The following is a 23,762-nucleotide window of genomic DNA, read 5'->3' as shown; positions in this document are numbered from 1 at the left end:
CATAAAATACGCAGTTCCTTGCAAAAGAAAAAAGATTATAAGTAATACTTAAGAAGAATAAGCTATTCTACCCATTACAGTTTCTGTAGATAGAAAGTCTGTATGTAGGTAGATCTTACTCTGCTTATTCGTTTTACTTCTGAGATTGATACTGTTGGACAGGATGGGTTCAATATGCAGCTAGGATTTTTTGTTTAGAGTAATTTTCATTTTCTTTATATAATTCTTGGGAAAATGGAGAATTGGTTGAATTGTAAACTAAACTATCTTGTGAAAGGACAGTTGTATCATTGGTATGAACTCTTCTGAAATTTTCAGGAAATATTTTTGAAGACCAAATCCCTAATGTGGTGGGCAGGGGGGTCCTATACGTTCTTTTGGGATGTAGATGAGGGCTGAAATATTCCTACTGTTAACTTGGGGACCTGCTCCGAACAATCTTTGGTCCAACTTGGGTGTTAACCTTTATCTTCTTCCACTGAGTTGCGGTTCTAGCGATGTGCAACTCTCTGCTAGGTACCACCAGGTGGAAGATACCAGCCTATTCTCTCTTCCATCATCTTACGGGATTTTTCTCCAAAATAATTTCTGCTCAGGAAGTGTGGACATCCAGCAACCATGCAAAAGCTCTAATAGTATTTCCAGCTGTTCCAGGTAGAGCAATGACATGATAAGTTGTCTCTGTGGTTATGATCCTTCATTTCTCTGCAGAGTGCTAACGGAGATGGACTCTACAGTAGCAGTGGATATGACATGTCTATGGGGGAGATCTGTTAGAAATTGTAAGGAGGTCATTGTCATCCTACAAAATAACCAAGTAGCTGCTATTGCAAACAAAACATTATTTTTACTGATCTGGTGTGTGGAAAAGCTCTGAATACAGTTTCTAGATCTACAGAATAAGAAGTTACTAGAATTTTCTACCCCTGATAAACATTAGAGGCTTTTCCCATCAAGGTTTATCTTTCTGTGTTGCTACATACTATTCTACTGACAAATTACAATGTATATCTATATACCACTGTGTATTTATTGAGGAAAGTACCATTTGCAAACAGTTTAAAAGTCTGCCTTTCAATGCCAGTAATTATTTTAAATCAAACTAAAGTAAGGCAAATTTCATATTTCAACTTCGTTTGCTCTCCTTGCGTAGCGCTGCGCAGTAATTGAATGCAGAACTTGTTTGGGAGTGCTGTGCTCACATCAGTGAGTTGAATGTATTCTGAAAGCGAACTGATATAATTGAAAGTTGATAGTAAGTGTTGGTAGTGTCTGTAAGTTTGAAGTTTCTATTAATAATAACCCACATCTTGTGGGTGAGGAGAGCAAATAGAAGCCATCTACCCAAGGTCAATATGGATCCATGTGTTTCTTACTGTTTTATTTAGAAATGGTATACAAGTTGATGGCAATCCCTCTGACATATTGAAATAGATAACTAATGCTAGCATTGCACATTGGTCCATATAGCCGTACTTGACCTGCTAATTCTTCCATATGTAAAAGTGATCCATGTTTTACAGATGCATGCAAATTTCCCCAGGGAGCCAAAATCAGATGTAGAGGTATAAATGACTTAACTCATCAGAGACCTGATGTGCAAAATCTGTCTTGTGGTAGGTTTCATAAGTGGCAGTTCTACATAATGCAATCCTTTGTGTTAACAGTAAATACTATAGCATGAATTTATAGCTTCATTGTAAGAGTGCAGAAGTATTCCCAAGTATGCAGACTGATAGAAACAGTGGCCTTGCTGCATGACAAAGCTTTTAAGCCTGTAAGTTATTTTTTTCCAGAGTAACACTGGAATTTTTTTTTTATTATTATTTTTAAAAGAGGTTTTCATAATTTTCAGTAAGTTAAGGGCTATACTTGCAGCATCACATTTAAAATAACTGCAGTGAAGGCACACTTGTGGAAGGTCTAATGAAGCCCAAGCAAGGAGCTGGTAGATAGTCCAGTCCTTATGCCAGTGGAATTGGAGTATTTATTAAATTAGCACTGCTCTTACATAGGTACAAGAAAAAGTTATTGGCATACATTAGAGTGATGGAGAAATGCAGACTATTAGTACTAGAAGTCTTGAGGAAACAGTGAACAGAAATACCAGTTTACTAACAGTAGGTAATACTTCTTTCCACATTTAAAACTACCTGACTTGTCAAGTGCTTTCAGTAATTTTTCTTCTGTATAAATTTAGGTTGTTTATATTTCAATATATTGTATCACTGGTGAAAGGGATACAGTAATTTTATGACCAGAAGTATGGTAAAGAAAATTGGTCTACTGTGAGGTACATACAAACCCCCTCTTGCTATGGGTGAGAGATTCTCTGTGAATCTGTGATTTGTATATATTTCTTTGTTGACTTACATTACTGAGACAAATTAAAATGGGCTGGATTTGTATTTAACTTGCTCTTTCATGTCTTCTCATGAAGTCAAGAAATACCAGTTTCAGTAACGTGCTATTGCTTGTGTTACATTACCACAGATCTAGAGAAGCACCAAGGTTTGGGTTGCAACGTGGAGTGTTGAGACATGTAAGGCAGGTGCCCTGTTTGTTGGTGACACTGACCTCCAAGCTTGGGTCCCCTGTGCTGACCCAGAGGACGTGCTGATGCTATTCCTAGTGTGTGTGTGGGAACCCTACGCCGTTTGACTGGGAGCGGTTACAGCGACCGAGCAGGAAAGATTGAGGGCAGATTGTTCTGGGCTGTCTGGTGAAGGTCTGGCTTTCTGTTTGGAAATTACATCTGTTAACCCCATTTGGAAACTCAGTGCCAGCCCCATCTCATTCTCACAAAACACAATGGTGATGTGTGCTCCTCCTTTGTCCTGTAGCTGGCACATCAGCAGTTCTTTCCGTATCATAGTGAGATTTGAATCCTTGAGCCCTTAAATGTGTTTCCTTACCCATTTCTGATTTTACAAAAAGTTTGCAAGAAGAGTGAATGATGGCATAGCCAGTAAACTGGGAGGATGAGACCTAGTTGCTAGTTGTCCTCCAGTTAACAGTTGCATTTTTATATTAAAATTCACTTGGCCAGGAACAGTGCTACGATCTTTCTTCATCTTCTATGAAAGTGCATGTTTGGTAGTCCTAGGGAAGAGTCCAGGATGGGAAGGGTGAGCTGGTCAAACAATTGTAATTATTTTATGGCAGTTCCATGCATTAATACATTTCCTATATTTATTTGACTATTAAAAGCTACCTTCTACAGAGCAGCCAAGGAGGCTTCAAAATACAGACAGCTCCTTGGATGTGCTGAAATAATGTTGAGAAACTCTGCAGCCTAATACAGTTTAGAATTGGAAGAATAAAAGGCTGAATATCGCCTGGTTCTTTTGCACAAGATCTTTCACCTGTAAAAATTACAGTTTATAACCTCATCCGTGATGCTCTTTCTTATAATCTAAGGGGGTAATTTTCTACCACCCAAAACTATTCATGCAGGAAGAGCACTTGGCTGTCAGTGTGCCTCCTCACTTGGGCAGAGGCACTGCCTGTAGGTAGTGGAAGAGCCTCAAAGGATCTGTATAACGGGGGCTTCACGCTGAAGCAAGAGCTTGCTGCCCACTGCCTTGGGGGACACAGCTGGTGCAAATGGCATGTGAAATGTTGTCTTTGTTGACGAGGTTTCAGGCTTACTTTTCTTCTGTGGGGTACTGCATATTTAAAATCACAATTAATTGAATTGGAAGTTGCGTTGGTTTGTATGTCGTTGGATTGGTTGTGGGGTTTTTTTTATTTGTAATCCACCTTTAAAGATTTCCTTGTTCTTGCCTGAAGGATAGGCAGGGCTAGCTGCAGAGGTGTAGTTAGTTAAAAGCACTGGTGCGCATTTCAGATGGCACTTGGTGTTTTGCTGCTGAAACAGTGTACTCTGCCCATGGATTTGTTTGAAGCTCTTGCATATGCTTTTTAAGGCAAATACGCAACTTCACTGACAGGTATTGTGCTAATGTTAGTGGAATTGTTTTATTTGTCTAGTGGAAAAGTAAGCGTGCTTGGGCTTTTTTTTTTTTTTTTTTTTTTTTACTTTTTTTGAGGCTGAAACTTTATTAACTTCATACTTATCTTAAAATTCATAATATTCTGGAAGGGGATTGGGGAGTCAAGTGGCTGAAGATTAGTTTGTTCTTAATAGAAGTTTGTTAGACTTACATGTACGTAGTAGATGATCCTTAACAGCAACTCTTATACTGTTGATTACAGGAACATAGAGAAGTTGCCAGACAGTTGTTTTTATTTTGCATTTCCTTGACTATTAGATGGGAAACTAGCCCATAAGATGGACATTGCCATTATGAGTAAGTATATAAAGTATTAATTGTTTAGATCATTCAGGAGCTGTGTGCCTTATCTTTGATGTCATTATGCAACCATGATTTAATCCTTGTCCACTTAATTGTGTAACAACTAAAGAAAACCTTCTGAAGAGTCAGGCAGGCGCTATTTTTTAATTCAAGTTGCTGCTTCTCTTTCCTCTTTACATATCACTACTTATTCTTTCCCTGTTATAATATGCTATCTAGAAACTAAACAGACTTACAGCTGTCCTCTTGCCTTCTCCTCCTTTGCTTAATAGCGGAAGGTTATGCTGCATTTCAAGAGGACAGTTCTGGTGATGAAGCTGAAAGTCCTTCAAAGTTGAAGCGGTCCAAGGGAATACATGTCTTCAAGAAACCCAGCTTTTCCAAGAAAAAGGAAAAGGATTTTAAAATAAAAGAGAAGCCCAAAGATGAAAAACACAAGGAAGACAAACATAAGGAAGACAAACATAAGGAGAAGAAGTCAAAAGACTTAACTGCAGCAGATGTTGTAAAACAGTGGAAAGAGAAGAAGAAAAAGAAAAAGCCAATTCAGGAGACAGAGATACCTCAAGTGGATGTTCCAAGTCATAGACCCGTGTTTGGCATTCCTTTGTCTGATGCGGTAGACAGGACCATGATGTATGATGGCATCCGCCTGCCAGCAGTTTTCCGTGAATGTATAGATTACGTAGAGAAGTATGGCATGAAATGTGAAGGCATCTACAGAGTTTCAGGTACTCTGGGCACACTGACATGCAGGTTCCTGAGGTCTTTACTTGCAATTTTCGTATTATTTTACCATTTTCACCACGTAGAGACTCTGTTTATAGCTGCATTGATTTTAATTATCAAAAAGATAATCAGGTAGCTAAAGTTAAGCAAACCCATAGGTCTGAAGTACCAGAAAAGTTGCTAGTATGGTGGTACTGCTTAATGGCAGTAAAAATATGCTTGTTTTGGCCTTCTGTGATAGGATAGTAATGATGAATAAAATGTGTTAGTATGGCTAGCTTGTATTTTTTTACTTCTGCATGAGAAATACAATGCTAGTTGATTGCAAAAGCAAAGATGAGATATAACCATTTTATTACTTAAGCATTCCATTAAGTTGCTTTTTCCAGTTACTTCCATTGTATGATTTTTTTTCCTTAAAAAACTTTTTTTTGAGCAAATACACTAATAAGCAGAAAAATATAAGTTTCACTATTTAAGCTTAACAACAGTAGGCTAATTAACCATGGTAGTTGTGTAACACCAGCTTACATAAATGCAACATCAGAACTGTAGTCACGTTAAACAGAACAGTCCCTTTATTTGTGACCTGCAGCTGCTATACAACTCATGTAAGTATTTCTGTGGGTATGTTTAAGGGAGCAAAAACAAGTGAGAAAAGGACTGTGAGGAAAAGCATTTTAAATAAGTTGCCTAGCACTGTAAAACAGTAATGAAACAATTTTAAAGGCTTCATTAAGCTGTCTTCATGCTGTCGATCTGCATGGTATTTGGTAAGCATGCATAAATACCGCAGCAGCTTAAGCTGTTTCTTCATCTTGCCTATTGGGACATTCTGGTTGTGTGTTTTTTCAAGACACGATGTGTTGCGAAGTTTCATGGAAGAAGGTGTGTTTCTGTAAAGCATTTTTGATGTTTGTGCTTTCTAGGTGTTCTCCAGTGCAATAGCACCCTCTTGTGTGTGTAAGATTATTTAAATTGAGGGCTCAGACAGACAATGATTGCAATGGCTTAACCACCTACCTGCTGTCGTGATGACAACTAACTTAGACATGAAACTGAGCATATTTTGCCTGGCATTTACCATGGGCTAAGTACACCCAGTTTTGCTTATTGTGTGTGAGCCAGGCCATGGCAGTGCATTGAGTTGGTGTAAACCAAGCGGGTGTTTGAGCTTTAAGAATGAAATTTCCCCGAGTTTGGGAAGATTACAATGTTACTGAGTTATAAAAACACCTTACAGAAAAACTTGGCTGGGTTGAATAATTATGTGAACACCACTTTTATTCATGCAGTGTCTCAAATCAAGAATCCTGTGTGAGATTCCTCCACTGAGGAGGGCCAGCTGGAAGTCTGGAAACTAAAAAGTGTAGGTTTTGTTTTGACAGAGGGAAGCTGTTATAGGTAGAACTTATTCCGCAATATTTGAGTTAACGTATTTGCTACTTGGTTTAGGGCTGTATAATGGAACAGCCTGAAAGATGCTGAATGCAAATACACAACTGATCTTATGTTCCCCCCTACCCTTCCTTCCTCACCCCATTTTATGTTCCTTGATGCAAGGGAATGCTGGAGACAGTTCTGATTCAGAGCTTCAGCAGTGCTGTGTTTTTGCTTCACAGTAGTAGTCAGTGCTTTTAGAAGCAGTGATCATGTAATTTTTCAGTCATGATTTTAACTTTGTTCCATGTGGGTAATCTTTAAAAGGTTTTCCTCAATTAGCTTAAATTGTAAGGAGAGGTGAAATAAATGCATCTCAAAAAAAAAAGTTTAAATATAACTATTACACATTTACAGTTGAAGATTTCTCTTAATTCTTGATCTAAATATTTTAAGGAATAAAATCAAAAGTTGATGAGCTAAAAGCAGCCTATGATCGAGAAGAATCTCCCAACCTGGAAGAATACGAGCCCAATACAGTAGCCAGCTTGCTGAAACAGTACCTACGAGAACTGCCTGAAAACTTGCTTACCAAAGAGCTAATGCCCCGCTTTGAAGATGCTTGTGGAAAGAGCACAGAAGCTGAGAAAGTTCAGGAATGCCAGAGGTTGCTGAAAGAGTTGCCAGAGTGTAACCATCTCCTAATTTCTTGGCTGATTGTGCATATGGACCATGTTATTGCAAAGGAACTGGAAACAAAAATGAACATCCAGAATATTTCTATAGTGCTCAGCCCTACTGTTCAGGTACGTGCACCACACAGCAAGTGTTAGAGCAGAACTTCAGCCCAAGAAAGACTTTGTGGGAATTCTCTTGCAGGTGGGAATCAGGTACTGTCTGATACAGTTAAGCTAAATTACAGCTTCTCTTTATACCTTGGGAACCTAAAATGCTGGGAAAGGGGGAACAAAAGACTTTCTGAATGTAAGCTTGCTTACTATGGGTCTGATATTTGGGTTACTATGAGAGTATTGCAAAGACTGCTGTCAGGGTTTTAATTTTGTTGTGAACAGAAGTAATTTTAATGTTGAATTTGTCCAATAATTCAAGCAGATACACAATTTCTGTGGGCTTTTGATTCAGTGATATTTTAGGGAAGACTATATTGTTGTTTAATTTTAATATCAAGCCAATGAACCCTGTCCTGCAAATAGATCTTCCTGGTGCAGTAATGACTTTGGTATAATGGCTTTGGCGTCTGCAGTCAAATGGCTGAGGAAAAACAACTGACTTCTTAGTTTTCCAGTAAGATTTTGTGTTTTCTGGATTGATTAATTCCTTAATAAAGATCTTGGATATATTTAATTTAAATACAGCTCGGAATTAGTCCTGTGCATAATGGAAACATGGCATTATTGGGTGTGGGTCTTCTAGAAGAAAACCCACCCTTTAGAAAAGCTTGGCTTTATAGTTAAGAGTCTAGGTGGAGGCCCAGTAGGGAAAGGGCTGGGTATTATCCTTGGCTGTTTTGCTGTGGCAGACACTTTCTAGATAACAAAAGAAGTAACAATTAATGTAAAACAATGCAGGCCCAATCATGTTTTGTTGTTAAGTAGATTTTAGCAATTAAAATGCAGGTAGTGACAGAACTCTAACCTTTCTTTCAGGATAAATTTTTGAATTGTAGTGGAAGTTACAGTATCAAAATAAATACTTGCTTCTGTCTCATGTTAAAACAAGGAATACAGTAGCAGCTCCTTTCAAACTCCTTTTTCTACTATATTAAATCATCTGAGAGAGAAGTTGCAGAAAATACTTACAGGTTAGGGGAGGAGAGAGAAGGTAGCTAGCAACCAGCCATAGCACAGTATGGCTGGTGTTCCCTTTTACCCATTGCTGTCACTATGTTTACATGAGTAAAAAGAAAGATTTTAATATATTCTTTTATCTACCAGTGATGGAAATAATTGTGGTAGGTTAAGACGTGTGAAAATTCTGAGTTGAGTTTAGCATAAAAATGCCTCAGATACACAGGTGAGAGAGACAGTGAAGTGATTCCTTGAGGCCAGCACTGCGTCATTTAAAGTATCATTTTTAATCCAGATTTTAATCTCTTAGGACAAAATAACATGACTACAACACACAGAAAGGCATACCAAAGGCTGTTCTGTTTCTGGAGAAAGATACTGTGCTTCACAGATAAAAGTGGTGTGAATAAATCATCTTAACCAATACTTTGTCCTTTCTTTACAGATCAGCAACCGTGTCTTGTATGTATTTTTTACACATGTTCAAGATTTCTTTGGGAACGTGACCCTAAAGCAGGTGACAAAACCGCTTCGCTGGTCAAATATGGCAACAATGCCAGCACTTCCAGAAACGCAGGAAAGCATCAAAGAAGAAATAAGACGACAGGTTGGCAATTACTTTAGTCTTTTTCTGTTTATCTTTGCCCTGGCTTTTATGCATTCAGCAGTAAATTCTCCTAAGCTTGTAACATACTCTGTAATTCCATCACAATTGTCCTGTCAGTGGAGACCACTGGAAAGAGACTGGTGATATTCTTGCCCATTTCATGTGCGGAAAGTTATGGCCTTATAGCCATGTCTTTTGTGGAGTGCTTTGCTATGTAGTTCAATACTTTTCTCATGGGAGGAAGGGTAGGAGAATGTGGTAAAGAGAGTGGTTTCTTTAATATTGCTCTTCAGCTAGTTATAGATCATGTGCTGAATGTATGTTAACACTTGTTGGTCAACATGTCAAGCTTTGAAAACCAGAACTCTGAGCCTGTTGCCAGGAAGCCAAAAAGATTTTCCCTTTCAGCCTGCCCTGCTATGATATGTTAAAGACACTGATTTCTCTGGCAATATTTCTAGGAGTTCCTACTGAACTGTTTACACAGAGACTTGCAGGCAGGGATAAAAGACTTATCCAAAGAAGAGAGACTCTGGGAGGTGCAAAGAATTTTAACAGCTCTTAAGAGGAAACTAAGAGAAGCTAAGCGCCAGGTGGGTAACTTTTCTATTTATTGGCCAAGCATCTAAGTCATGGATCCCTAATTTGTGACAATGCAGAGACACCCAGTTAGATCAAACCATGTTTCAATATTTTTACTGCAGATTTTTTCATCCTGACTTTACATGGCTGATGAGAAGTTGCATTTTCTGGTTAGCTGGCTCTCCCTAGGGACAGCAAGGTCTTCACACTCCTTCACAGCTGTTTACAAAAAAAAAAAAAAAAAAATTAAAAACTTAGTGTTTGACAGAGCATGTATTCATTACATGCTTAAAACAGTGTGTCCTAGAGTACCAAGAGGAATTACTGGAAGACTCAAGGTTAACAAACTTCAGAAACATTTTTTTTTAATGCTTTTATGTCCCAGAGAAGGGACAGACCTTGCTGAAAACTTCAGACAACTGAGATGGTGATTCTAAATTTGGAAAATCATATATTAAAAAAAAATCTTTTTTACAGTAACTAGAGTGACTGGGGAAGCTGTCCTTTTAAGTGTCATTCTCTTTCTCTGGCAGGAGTGTGAAACAAAGATTGCACAAGAAATTGCTAGCCTTTCAAAGGAGGACGTCTCCAAAGAAGAAATGAATGAGAACGAAGAAGTTATAAATATTCTGCTTGCACAGGTAGATGGCAGTCACTTACTTACCTGTTTGTCTGCTGGTCTTTTCTTGTTCTGTATCTTTCAGAAATATTAAACATTCTTTTGTTCCTTCTAATGCAATGGGAAATTGCAGGCTTAAAGGGGTCTCTCTGTCCATTAAAATATAAGGCTTTGTTTTGATGGTAAATAAAGTAGGGAAGGAATGCTGATTGCAGGAGTAAACCCAAAGCTGAGTAGACTCTTGTTAACAGCAGAAAGGAGACACTGTGCAACAACAACAACAAAAAGTAGCCTTTGTTGTTAATGTACTTAGAAAGCACTTTCAAATCTAACCAGTTTTAACACCTTTAACTACTTTACTGCTGATCAAAGGAAGTAAGGCAAGTATTTTGGCTTTTTTGCCTTCCTTTGCTTCCCTCAGTAGCTTTGATCTTCTCTCCACTGTACTTTCCTCCTTATATTCATCTTCAAAGATGTATTTTATAATTCAGTTTTTCTAGTTATTTTACTGGTTAGCCAGAGCTTTCCCCTGTGATTTAAGAAAATAGGCAGCCAAACATGCCAGAATTTGGTGCATCATCTCCACAACTATTCAATACAGTGATCATCTTGAGGATTCAGAGCAGATTGTTGGTTTTGAACTTACATTTGCTTTGAGGTCTCGATGAATCAGTTCAAAGCAGGCATGCTAACCACTTCTACTGAAAGTATTTTAGAGAACAGCATCATCTCATACTTATCATATGTTCCTGTAGAAAATAAAGTCAAGGCTCTAAGTGAACTAATTGATCATTGCAGGAGAATGAGATTTTAACAGAACAAGAAGAACTGCTGGCCATGGAGCAGTTTCTGCGGAGACAGATTGCCTCAGAGAAGGAAGAAATAGATCGCCTTCGAGCAGAAATAGCTGAAATACAAAGGTAAAAGGGAGACTGCTTACACTGGAGCCCCCACCAGGCGAGCATTCTGATTAAAAGTACATATATGCTCTTCTGAAATAATACTCTAAACTGCACTGAAAAGGTTACCCTATGAACATCACATTTGAAAGCCACCTCTTTTTATTGAAATCTCAGCAATTTTGGACCTTTCAGGATATTTTCTGTTAGTGTAACAATGGAATTATGATCTGAAGGAAACTAGACCCTGTGCACTAAAAAAATCCCCCAAGGAAATCACTGGTTTATCAAATAAAGCTTTGAAAGGAAATTCTGATTTTGTTTTTAAACTGTTGCATATTAGTGGATGTAAGTTAGCTCTTTTACTCTGCTACAGTTCTGGCAGACCTGAGGAAGTGTTTAAATTGGAGTTTGTCATTGGTCTTTCAGTCGCCAGCAGCATGGCCGAAGTGAAACCGAGGAATATTCTTCCGAGAGTGAAAGTGAGAGTGAAGATGAAGAGGAATTGCAGGTCATCCTGGAAGATTTGCAGAGACAGAATGAGGAACTGGAGGTAAGATTTGAGTCTATTAATTGGTACTCTTCTCCTCAGTGGTTACTTGATTTAGTCTGTGCAGAGATGTTTGCGCATGTGCAAACTGGCACTTTTGCATCAATTTTGCCTAGGCATATAGCCCACGTGCTCTGTTTTTAAATCACTGTTGTGTGGAAGTCCACGTTGCTGTCTGGGTTAACAGCAAAGCTTCATTGTGCAATGCTAAGTGGCCTCCCTAAGCTACAGCAATTCTTTGTCAGGAGCCCTGACATTTGTTTTCCTTACTTAAAAGATAAAGAACAATCACCTGAACCAAGCTATTCACGAGGAGCGAGAGGCCATCATAGAACTGCGAGTACAGCTTCGACTACTGCAGCGAGCTAAATCGGAGCACCAGGTGCAGGAAGAAGAGGAGCCAGAAAAACATGGGGGTGTTTCTCAGCAGCAAAGAGACGGTGTCCTAGACACAAAAGCAGCCAAAGAGCAGCCAAAAGCAAGCAAGGAGCAGCAAGTCAAGCCATCGCCAAGTAAAGACAGGAAAGAAACTCCAATTTGATCCGGCTCCTTGGATATGCATAAAATCAACTGAACTGTGCAAATTACTGTAATTTGAGTCAAACTGCACAAATTACTGCTGGCTGTGTACATTCTGTAAAGAAACTTCTCTTTTAAGCCCTGGAGACTTTTGTCTCTAATACTTGGTGGCTTCTACTCATCAGACTCAGGTGAGTTTGCAGAAGCCAGAAGAGTTTTCCAATTAGTATCAGATTATTTCAAGACTGGTTTCCTTCAGGTGAATTAAAATAATTCAGTAACAGTTTCATTTTAAACCAAAATCATTATTTACATTCATTGGAGCAGAAGTGGAAGATCTCATTTTCAGTAAATAAACAAGAACCTACCCACACTTACTAATTATTTGCCTTGTGAATCTATTCATCCTCATTATTTCTGCTTATTAACCTAGTCACTTCTTGCTTGTGCCTTTGATACCTTTCTGATGCAGATTATATACAAGGGAGCTTTAAATTTATTCTGGGTTGGCTGAAAAGGTGGGAGACTGCGGGGTATTGTGTTTACCTAATATGCCCTTAAGCTTCATTTTTGTTCTGAGATGTACTGCATAAATGTAAAAACTTGAGAGATGTTATTTATGTCCCCGTATGACAGAAATGTTCATCAAGAGCTGTTCATGTCTTTTAGTGATGTAGGTAACCCACTTACTCATTTATAAACCACTATCATCGTACCTGTTTAAGACGGGCTGTGTTCACACTGCTGCCATATAGCCAAGAGCTTTTTCTTCATCCATTTAAAATGTTTCAGTCCCTCGGAGAAAGCCACTGACAGATGCTTTAGGCAGCGAGGGGGATGGGTTATGTCACTTAAGGTAGATCTGCCTGACCAAGCAATATAGCATTTCCCTCTGCAGAAATGCAAGTCACTTGTGCTTTCCAAATAACCCTGAAGAACGATGCCAACAGGAGGCACTGGGGGTTCAGCAATAGCCTTCCCCGCCCCCCTCCCCCCCTGTTGTTTAACAAGCCAACAACCACCAAGGACTTGCTTTTGGTTTGGCTGTTTTACTGCTTCTACCCATTGAAAGCCTCCAGCCATGCTGGCAGTTAAGGGCCAGTTAATGTTTTAGATGATATACTCATGAGACTCATCCATCAGTTCATATGTAGACAGCAAACTCCACAGAGTGCATATAGGCTATCTTATTTTTTAATCTGGATATTTATTTTCAGCACCTGTTGGATGTGGTTGTATTCTTTATCTATTGCACTGTTGTGAATCATTGGCCATGATTTGATTTTGTACAAATAATGCTTTGATATGTTACAAAAAACAGCATAGTATTTTTTTAAAATTTGGAAAAAAGGTTTATAAACACAAATGTGGTCAGATGACAAATGTAAACTAAAGCATTATCCCTTGCCTTCGTTACATACATTTTGTATTTGCTGGCAGTATTTAAACCTGTTTATTTGTTTAATTCACACTAATTCCTATTGAATTGTCATGGATTTTTCTAATGTTCTTCAGACAAATCTCCTCATATTGGTTAACTTTTATTTTGTTAGGATTGTATTGATCAAGCAAATAAATTCAACAGCCATTTGAAAGAAGCTTCTAATTTATATATTTCCTAATGTATAATCTTTTTCTAATGCAAATGATAGTTAACTCTTCTTGGGTAGCTACTTGCAGTTGAGAAGTTTATATGAAAAATGAATTCAGGCTTTCTAAATAGCTCTCCTCTGAAAGAATACTGTCTGCAGCCGGGTGTCATAGAAAGCTTCCATAACTCAGCTGCAGATCAAGTTTAATTTGATCAAATTAAAGATTTTAAGACTTTGCTTCTATTACTGCTAGAGATTTCAGCTGCAAAGGTAAAAACCATCCTATTTATTCACATCATTATTTCCAACACATGAACACCGTTCTTTCTCCTGCAACCATACAATACACTTGAAGCGTGTAGATGGAGGTGGAATTGCTGCTCCTGCAGTAATGTAGCAACTGTAACCAGAAATTTAGTTTCAAAACACCTGAAAGATGTCTCTCTCAAATTTTCTGTCACATTCTTTCAAATCATACGTCCAATGATAAAACTCCTCTAGTTAAAATTGTAACTGCAAGTCAATGCTGCCCAAATCAAGCACACCCCGATAGCACTGAAGCCCGACAGCCCCAAGGAAGTCCCCGGGCAGGTGCCCGAGGCGGCAGCAGCCTGAGCCATGGCTACCACCACCCCCTTGCAGGGGGCCGGGGGAGGCCATGCCTCAGCCCTTCTCCTCTGCCTCTGCCCTGCTCAGAGGCAGGTGGGGCTGGGGCAGGGCCCCACTCCTCCTGCCCTGACAACCTCCACAAAGGGGCAGCAGCAGCTTTACTCCCACACCCGCAGTGCTTGTGGTGAAAAAGCCACACTAGCAGCTATTTCAAAGACTGCATGCAGCAGTCGCAAATAACTAGCTGAAAAAGCCAAAGCTAATTTCAAATTAAGTGGGAAGTAATTACAATAGAATAATCTTGAGCGTGTTGTTCAGATCACTTTATAAGCTGCCTTATCACTCCCAAGTGCCTTACAATGAAATCTGTGAGCTGCAGCGCTCAGGCGATCGCCTCCCATGGTGCCAACAATGCCTGCACAGCAGGCCGCCTTCACAGAGTCCATGCAAGTCTTGAACAACCAATTTATCTAAATCTAAGTATTTTAAATACATTTAAATTGACTTAAAATAAGACATTTTCCAACAACATAGAGCTTGTATGTGCCGGGTGCAGCAACAGAACCACTTGTCAGACCCTTTGGACAAAATACCAGACTGACTTACCTTTACTGAAAGGGAGAAACAACAGGCCCGCAATGTTAGTTCTGGTGTTCTGGACTTAACAAAACTTTTGTGGCAGTTGGATGTGACCCATCTGCCTTCCTCTTGAAAATCTAAGTGTTTCCACCACAGAGAATTACTTCAGAGAAGGCAGGGGACAATGGGACAGGGGACTACGTACCTCACCTGTTTTTATAGTCCTTTTCAACACAAGCCTGGAACAGATTTTGTCAGGTCAGTCAGAAACCCAAAGGAGCAAGAAGCACCATATAAACAAGTTAATGGAACTACAATGCCAACATGAATCAGGACACAAACCTGTTTTTTGCCAGCAGCAGATTACTTGCATCTAACTGGAAATGTGACAGCTTTTATACTTACCGAAATACTACAACTGTACAATGAATCAACTTCAGACATCCTGATACCAAGCAGGTTTTTTTTCCTCCCAATAAAGTCTTTTTACTCAGAAAAATAGCAGCCTGAAATGAACTGTTGTTGCCTAAAAGTTGAAAAGGGTGGGGGTTTTATTTTATTTATTGAAAGATAAAGAAAAAACAAAAAAACCCAACCCCAAAACAATGAGCAGCACTCCTCTCAGATCACATCCCTACCACAAGTCTAAAAACATCAGCTTGCATCCAACACCTTGCAGGATTCAGCTGGCCTTCCAGGTTTCCTGGGCTGTGCGTTGTCCACACCAGATTACCAACACTGGCTCTGCTTCATTCTCACAGAAGCTGAAGCTGCCTGTTGTGGTATGACTCTGAAAGGTTTCCTCTCCAGTGCAGTGAGGTACTTTGTGAGCACTGTTGTGTAACACAGTCCTACAGGGAACCATGAGAGGTTGCAGAAATTCATCGTCTTTCATGACAAAGATAAAGGACTGCTGTACAGGAAGCTTCCACCTCCATTTACTAATTCCAACACTAGCACTGTGGGGATTCATTTTTACCTCTGTGTCCTGTCAGATTAATGAGCTAAGTCTAATTTTTAAAATCAGCGTATTGAAGCCAAGAATTTTACACCTGACCACGTAAGACTACTCTCTTTCAATTAAAAAGAATTAAAGCATCAATCCAAATCTCTGCCAAAAAGAGGTTTGATCAAGCTTAATCTGTCAAGGTTTTAATTTTTCAGCATGCACCTCTGACTCACAGCGCTTCATCTGCAGAGGGAAAAATGCCTCATCCAGACCAAACATGGCTTATATCCAACAGCACAAGTTTCCTACAGTGTTCTTTAAAACACACTCCAACAGCAGAAGCCAGCAGCACCGTATTCCGTACCAGAGAACGGCTGTCAGTCCTTCCTGTCCCAGGGAGACAAGGCACAGCCTCACTTGCATAGCCTTGGGCCAAGCCCCTGGCTGCTCCTCCATCCCATCACAGATATGGATACCCAAAGCGATGCCTGTCAGACCAGACCCCTGGGGTGCTCCGTGCCTCCGGCTCAGTGCTGGCGCTTTCACTGCTGACCCTCCTGGACACAACGGACTGCTACCAAGTTTCGTCTAGAGTTTCTTGTGTTGCTGACTGTCTTTACGTGAGCAAGAAGGTCTGCCAAAGGATTATGTTGCAAAGTGTATGATTTTAACCAGACAACCCCACTCCCACGCACTGGAAGAATTCCCCATCTAAACTGCAAAACACAAGAGTTCTCAATACAGTGAAGTTACGGCTCAGGGCAGTGAGAGCAGCCCTTGCTCCTGCTGGCATGCCCCATGACCTGCCCTGGCCCTACCCTTTGACTATACAAGAGCCATAACAGTAGCTGACAGTCCTTCTACAGCTTCTACTAACTGTATCCAAAAGGGGGGCCTGTGGGGAAGAGGTGGGCAGACATCAGGAAAAAGGCCAAGACCAAAGGTCGCTGCATCCTAAAACTTCTAAGGCTGTTCCTCAAGTCATTGTGACTTGTCAGCTGACTCCTCTCTAGAACTCCTAGATGCTCCCCCACAGCCTCCCCTGTCAGGGCTGCTCCATCCTCCAAAGCAGGAACGCACCAAGGCCGCTGGAGAGAGACTAATCCACTGTGAACTGGGGCTCGTCAGCGTAGGCCTTCCCCTTCCCAAATCCCCCTTCTCTGCTGGACTCCCAGGTCCAGGAGAGGAACTGCAGCGCTGCCTGCCTTGCCCACAGCCTAAAGCTCCCCTTCAGAGGGGGAAGGGAGCTGGCAGCACAGCCTTACTTAGCTACAGCTCAGCAGACGATTGGGGAAGTCAGCAGTCTAAGCCTTTTGATTTGACAGACGGAAGTATTGCATCTGAGATTCCTGCACCAAGGAATGCCATTTGCCAGTAAGCAAGAGATCCACCTGGGAGTCCTGATGAGCTCCTACTGCTACACCCTCCCTTACACAGAATCTCACCCTGGTACTGTGAGCCACTGCCTGTTTTATCACAGTGCAGGGCCTTGAGGTAGACAAGGGTAGGACATCTCTGCTGACAGTACTGCTTATAGGAAACAACACTGTCAGGCACAAAAATCCAGGAGGTGACCAAAAAAAGAAAAGAAAAACAAAACAAAATACAAAACCCCTCAGTCAAGAGACCAGAAGAAACAACTGTGAAATAAATGACCAATACAAGAGAAAGTCCAGCCCCCATTTGAACCTTGGTTGTCACCTTACTCAAAACAAGTTTATCTGGGTTCTCACACAGGAAACCTGGATTGACTAAAAAATAACTGAAATTTCTTTTGATGTTCAAACAGTGCACCTCTCCTCCTCTCAGCAGCCTTGTTAAAAAACATGCAGAGAAGTGCACTCAGTACCTTCACTGTTCACAGTCATGATTCAAAACCACCTGCAGGTAATCCTCTTAAAACATTTCCCATACAGAAAAATTACCACATGTCTGCAGAAATGGGTCATGGTATTTCAAGCAGACCATGATGGGAGGGCCATAAGATCTTTAAACATCTGTTTACTTGTCTCTGCTAAGTCACACTGTACTTTAATCAGCTAGATGTAGTCCAACCTCAACAGCAAGTGAACCCTAAAACAATCCTATTACCTTGGGCTCTTTATTTATTTTTCTGATCTAAGTAAAGTAAAAGTTAAGTAAAACTAAAAGGCAGAGTCTGAAAGCACTTGGGGGTGGGGGGAGGAGAAGATCATGCACATTTTAAATGAGCTTTCCTGTTACAGTCTTATATTTTTAAGGCAGTTTATCAGTATGTCCCAATTCTGCATATAAAGAAAAGATTAATCACTTTAAATGTACTCTCCATGTTGTCTGAATGCCAGCACAGATACAAGATGAGCCTTTCCCATCAGCATCAGAGAGGGGAGAAATGAGATGAGAGAACAGGTGGAATACAGAACCAGCTTTTGTCCATCTGCCTGTCTCAGACTCCTCTTCCCATCCTACCAAGACAGAGAGGTCCCCAGGCTGAAACCAGGTCAGAAAACATGAGCACTGCACACAAGTTTCCACACCAAAGGACAAGGGAACAAAAGGAGACCTTGCCAACGGGAAGGAACCCAATCAAAGCGTCAGAGCGTGCCTGAGCCAAAGGACACGCTTTGCCGTTCTCCCCTCTCTGCCCATCCACTACCAATTCAAGTCAGCCATCTCTGAACGCTGACCTCTGACAGCACAAGAAAATGGGGCAAGCACTAACAAGTACGTAACAAGTAACTGAGGAGGCATGATCCATTGACTGAACATGGCCAGACCTAAACCTGCACAGGAGGGTTGCCAAGCCCATGCAAACATTTATTTCAGCTGGGCTGAAATTAGCCTGCTGTTCTGCAGTCCTAATGAACATAGGATCTTGTCCATAGGGCCAGGCATTTGTGCAACAGCCATGTGGGACATTCAAAACAGCAAAAACTGGTTTCCAAGTGTCAGTCATGTCTTAAAAACAAACCGCCCTCTAGAGGGTTCCAGACACTTGCCAGTTTTATTGGCATGAGATCTGCATGAAAGTGTGGTAAGGAAATGGCCCTACCAAATCCTGACGGGTCTCCGAGAAGGAACAACCGAAGACAGAGAACCTGCTGTGAAAAACTGCAAGCAGGAGAAAGGCAGACAGCACTGTAACCAGGACAAAGGAAAAAAGGGATTTCCCATGAAGAAGCTCCAAGAGGAGTGAGCCAGGAGATTAAATGGAATACAATGAAAATTGCTTGTGAAGGACTGATTTGGTATTCTACCAGGAAGGTGGCGGGCTTTTGGGAAACCATGGACCAACAGATGATGATTCAGGAGCCACCTCATTTTCTGCTCAAGAAATCCTGACCAAGAGAGAAATGAATTGAGATACAAAGCTCAAATCTTTCTTCAGGGGAGACACACACAAGGGAATTCACCAGGATCTTTGGCAGTGTTCCCAGACACTGCCCCACGGAAAAAACAGCTCCTTTTTTCACTACTCAGAACTGAGATGCACATTTCCCCAAACCCTATATCCTTAGGGACGAGTTGAAGCTTGAATTACTGACATCACTAACACTGCCAACATGAGACAATTCCCTATCAGAGTTCAGCAATAGAGACCACATCCCTCAGGCTGTAGATCAAATGCTCTTGGGCAACACTGAGAATAAAGCAAGTCTTTCCTTCCCTTTCATTCTTGGGAATCACCAAATGAAGCAGAGAAGAGGCAGACAGATCCGTGACATGTTGGGTGAAGGAAAAAGGAGAAAGACAGCAATTTCTCCTCTTCCCTGAAGATGATCTTTATTTGTTACATGTCAGAGGAATTCAGGCACTCTGCAACTGAAAACACTCAGTCTTCCTTAGGAAAAGCCTCAAACTCTCCCTCAAATTCACAGGCCTGCACCAGTATTGAAGAAATACAGAACAGAGAGAAATAAGGCATCTGGAAGATCTGTCTCATTTTTCAGCTTAAAGGTGTCTTACCCTTAAATAACTAGAAAAATACCTAAAGAGATCAGATATAATCCTTCATTTTATTGGACTAGTGGAACAGTATGTTAGTACAGTAATGAAATTAGGTTGGGACATGTTCATTCTGGACTCCAAACACTAGGATTTCTTTTAAGTCCCAGTACTCCTCCAGTGAATACTGCACTCCATTCACAGTTAGATGACCTGAAGCATGCTCTGGCCTGAACAAAGAGCTGATCCCGTTCACCCCAGAAATCACACACATGACCCAACTACAATTCAACTGTCATTACACTGAGGCAAAAAAACAGATGAAGGGATTTTTTACCTGGAACAAAATGCAGAAATTGACTGGACTTCAATGTGTATTTCTAAAATGGGAATCATCTGGCCTGGGAGAGCACTAGTTACTTTTAATTGTTCTCCATATGGCAGCAGGGAGAGCTCAGAAATCCTCCTGCCTGAAGAACTCACTGCTTTCTGACAATCTGCTGTCACCCAGGCATGGTGCTGTCACACTGCCTAGTCCCATAGGAATTTGCACGTGACTTCTGAACAATTATCAGAGAACATGAGGAACAGAAAACCTGATGAAAATATTACCTGTACTACAGGAACTTCTGACCTGGGCATGTAGTTGCCTTTTCAAATTTTAAGCCAATTTTGAAAAGAAAAAGGGATGAGCAAAGGAAAAACCTAAATTAAAAAAAAACTCAACCCCAAACAAACAAAACAAGAAACCCAAACCCCAACCCTAAAAAAAAAAATAAAAAAAAATCAACCCCCAAAAAACCCCAAACCCACTAAGCTTCAAGGCAGACAGAGATGACTCTTAACCACCTCCATGGCTATGCTCAGGAGTAGGAAAGCAGGCCTTTGGGAAGTAAATAGCAACTTTCTGTTTACTAGAGAAGAAACTGCAAAAGAATCTATTTTCCCAAGAAAATGTGTGTGGGGGGGGGGGGGGGAAGAGATACATGCCTGAGGCTGAACTACCAGGGTATTGGGCACCTGACTGATAAATGAAAACGTTCTGCTAAAATACATCAAACATAAGCTGCCATAGCCATTTCTACCTCCTCAGGAAAATAAGCTTCACACACTTCAGGTTCGGCAGGCTGGAGGAAAGATGATTTAAGCAAGTTGCCCCTGGAACACATGGAAGGAGATACTCTATCAGTCATTTTAAATGAGAGGAAACAAAAGCAGTCAATGGACTGAACACAGATTAAGGGCAGTTTGAGCTCACAGTTTCCTGTAAATCTGGACTGAGTCGGACTCACTTCAGCAAAGATGCCATTTCATGCTGGAGTGACAGGTTCCCAAGCACAACAGGGATGCTTGAAAGAGATCTAGCAAAACCTCAATTACACAGCCAAAGTACATCTGTGCTGTAGTATATTCCATCTCAAAATGCAAAATTCTTCACAATGAGTAAGCAAACCCCTTCCCCCTGCAATAGCTGTCAACGTGTAAAGAACTAGGAAAAAAAAGGCCACTTAAATTTCAAACTTATTCTTTTAATGTCTTAAAAAGGTCACAGGATTGCTTTCAATCTTATTAATAAATTTTATTTGGACAAGTAGAGAACAACTTGTATGACAACAGCTTTAAACAACATGATTAAAGACTGCAGCACTCCAAGGAGGCTCACAGATATGTACAGTATATGAAGAAAAAAAGTTGCACCTCAGAGCCGATCATGATCAAGTTAAAAATACCTGACTTAAAGTACATGTGCTAATAAATTTCCTTTAGGTCATGACCAGCATGAAAATAATTAGGACACAGGTACTCAGCAAAGTTTTCTTGCTAATGGGTACAGCAATATGCTGCATTTAAGGATTAAAATCAAATTCTAGTTTAGTGTTAGCACTGAGCCCTTAAGAGAAATCCAAATTTCTACTTTTCCCCATTTACAAACATCAAGGCTATTCCCACTTAAGGGTGTGCCCAGCTGCACACAAATCAAGTCCTTGAATGATAAAAACTTTTATCGCTAATACTGGAGGTCTTACATCCCGGTATAAATTTGCCTTTCTGGCCATTTCATCTATCAGTTGCTACAGAAAATACTTGCTAAGTTAACTCCTCAGGAGAAACAATGCAGGTCTCTGGAAATCACATCCTTTCTACAATGAAAATGATCTGCCAATTCAAGTTTCATTTGTCCAGGAAGACAGAAGATTTAAGGCTTCGGTGGCAAAAATAATCCTCTGAGCAGTGTTTTTCTAAAGTCAAGCTGACACAGGTATGTTTATTTTTCTTGACTTAAAATCCTTGGTATCAGGTTTACATAACATCCACCTGTTAAATCTGACAAGAAATCTCTCCTTCCAAAGAGGTTGTCCTAGATCAACCATTTTAGAAGCATTTGAGGACAGTTTGTTTAAATTTTTTTTAATTATAGCAACATTCAGAACTTTTTAATAAGTTGATGAAGCAGTGCTCATGGCATCATCTGCAATTTTGGTACTGGCAGGGTGTATGCTTGCAAAATATTTGACATCACTGTCATCATCCATTTGAAGCACCATAATTGTTTGTTCCACAGCCTCTTGATGTGAGTTGGCAGAATTTAGAAAATACTCTGTAAGAGAAAATGCACAAGACTTACAGGAGAAAATGACGGCAGATACTTCAACACAAACCTCAGCATACTATCATGAGGTTCAAAATCTCAGGAGACAGTGCACACGTATAGTCAAACTGGAATATCTGAGCAGGCACACAATACACTTCTGAATATACCTATGAATTCACCTTAAAAAAAAAAAATCATTCCATGTTTCAGAGCACAGTTGCTCTAACAGTGCTGTTAGAGTACAGGATTTCTATGCTCCTTCAGTATAAAAGTAAGCGTGACAGACTCCATGACCAGAGAGGAAGACAAAACCTGCAAGAGACTCTCAGGATTGTGCTTCTATTTGTGATGGAGGGAAGGTATCACAAACCCATGGGCCATGCCACTCCATTTCACTGGCAGGCTTGCCAAATAATTATCAGACAATAAAACTACGATAACATGAAATGAGTGGAAGAAGTTCCGACATCTGACAGTTTTCATGAACTACACAACACAAGTTGCATAAAAGCAGCGTAACTACAAACAGCTCATAGGAAGGACAATTTAGATCTGAGGTTTAAAAACTTCTGAACTTATTATTTAAACCTGGCTTTCATAATCTATCCACCATCCCTAATCATACACACATCATATTTGAGTCAGGGACTACCTGTATTATAAGCTTACATAGTAGCAATGCAGAATGGAAGTGTACCATCCAGGTGGGGAACACAAAAATAACCAGGACAACAACAGAAATACCAATACTATAGGATAACAGGAAGAACAGTGACGGCCTTGGCACAGTTAACAGAGGATAAATTACTGCACATCAGCTGATCCATCTTAACTGTCTACATATGCTTACTCAGAGTCTCCAGCAAGCACAAGACAGCTAGCCATAGCCTAGTTTCTCACTGTGTTGGTATCCTTTGTGTTGTCCAGTGTTTTGAACATTTTGCATTTTTCCTCACACATTCTACAGTAGAAACAGCAGTCCTCAAGCCAGTGTATAGTTTTGAGAAAGTAAGTGACTAGAACTGGATGAAGTATTCCAAGTGTCAACAGTCTGCTGGTTTACAAAACAGCACAATATTTCTAATGCTATTTTCCTTCACAGTGCTTTGGACTCTAAGCACTGCTGACTTCTGGCATCTGCTATGCACTGGGGATGCTTTCCTAAGCAAAGTCTGCAATTTGAAAGTTGCATGTCTAATTTCCCTGAAGAGACTCCAGAGAAACTTTCTTCCCACTGCTACCATAAAATATAAAAACCAAACAGCAGCCATCTCTTCTCCCCCAGTGAGAAAACAGATGGTGGATTTGTATGGAAGGATTTTTCTTTCTTATTCTTATTACACAGAGCATCAACAGATTTTTTTTTTTTTTTTTAACCAAATAAAGGGCACTGCTCAACAACTTCACAGTTCCTAGTTGTTCATCTGTGCTTTCTGTGCCCTGGTGACACCTCTACAAACTAGCTTATTCAGGGAAAATGGTACCAAAAGAGCAGGCTGGCATA

At 40.3% G+C, this 23,762-nt stretch overlaps 2 protein-coding genes across 20 annotated transcripts in view; one reads left to right on the top strand and one right to left on the bottom strand.

Moving 5' to 3' along the window:
* RALBP1 (ralA binding protein 1) overlaps positions 1-12,628 on the top strand; it is a 36,018-nt gene extending 23,390 nt beyond the window's left edge. Inside the window, exons 2-10 of one of the 2 annotated variants that reach the window (XM_052787810.1) lie at positions 4,219-4,313; positions 4,592-5,050; positions 6,885-7,234; positions 8,682-8,843; positions 9,305-9,436; positions 9,959-10,066; positions 10,843-10,964; positions 11,373-11,496; positions 11,771-12,628. In XM_052787810.1, the coding sequence (XP_052643770.1) occupies positions 4,295-4,313; positions 4,592-5,050; positions 6,885-7,234; positions 8,682-8,843; positions 9,305-9,436; positions 9,959-10,066; positions 10,843-10,964; positions 11,373-11,496; positions 11,771-12,034 (1,740 nt within the window). In that variant the 5' untranslated portion in view covers positions 4,219-4,294 and the 3' untranslated portion in view covers positions 12,035-12,628. The remainder of the gene's footprint in view (positions 1-4,218; positions 4,314-4,591; positions 5,051-6,884; positions 7,235-8,681; positions 8,844-9,304; positions 9,437-9,958; positions 10,067-10,842; positions 10,965-11,372; positions 11,497-11,770) is intronic. The other variant, XM_052787809.1, reaches the window with a different exon arrangement.
* An 8,545-nt stretch (positions 12,629-21,173) lies between these two features.
* Positions 21,174-23,762, bottom strand: part of PPP4R1 (protein phosphatase 4 regulatory subunit 1) — an 84,024-nt gene continuing 81,435 nt past the window's right edge. For all 18 annotated transcript variants that reach the window (XM_052787801.1, XM_052787804.1, XM_052787800.1 and 15 more), the window contains one exon: positions 21,174-22,264. In XM_052787801.1, the coding sequence (XP_052643761.1) occupies positions 22,101-22,264 (164 nt within the window). In that variant the 3' untranslated portion in view covers positions 21,174-22,100. The remainder of the gene's footprint in view (positions 22,265-23,762) is intronic.

Source organism: Harpia harpyja, chromosome 5, assembly GCF_026419915.1.
Source record: "Harpia harpyja isolate bHarHar1 chromosome 5, bHarHar1 primary haplotype, whole genome shotgun sequence".
NCBI lineage: Eukaryota > Metazoa > Chordata > Aves > Accipitriformes > Accipitridae > Harpia > Harpia harpyja.
The sequence above is the reverse complement of the archived record's forward strand: the minus strand, read 5'-3'. Positions and strand labels throughout refer to the sequence as shown.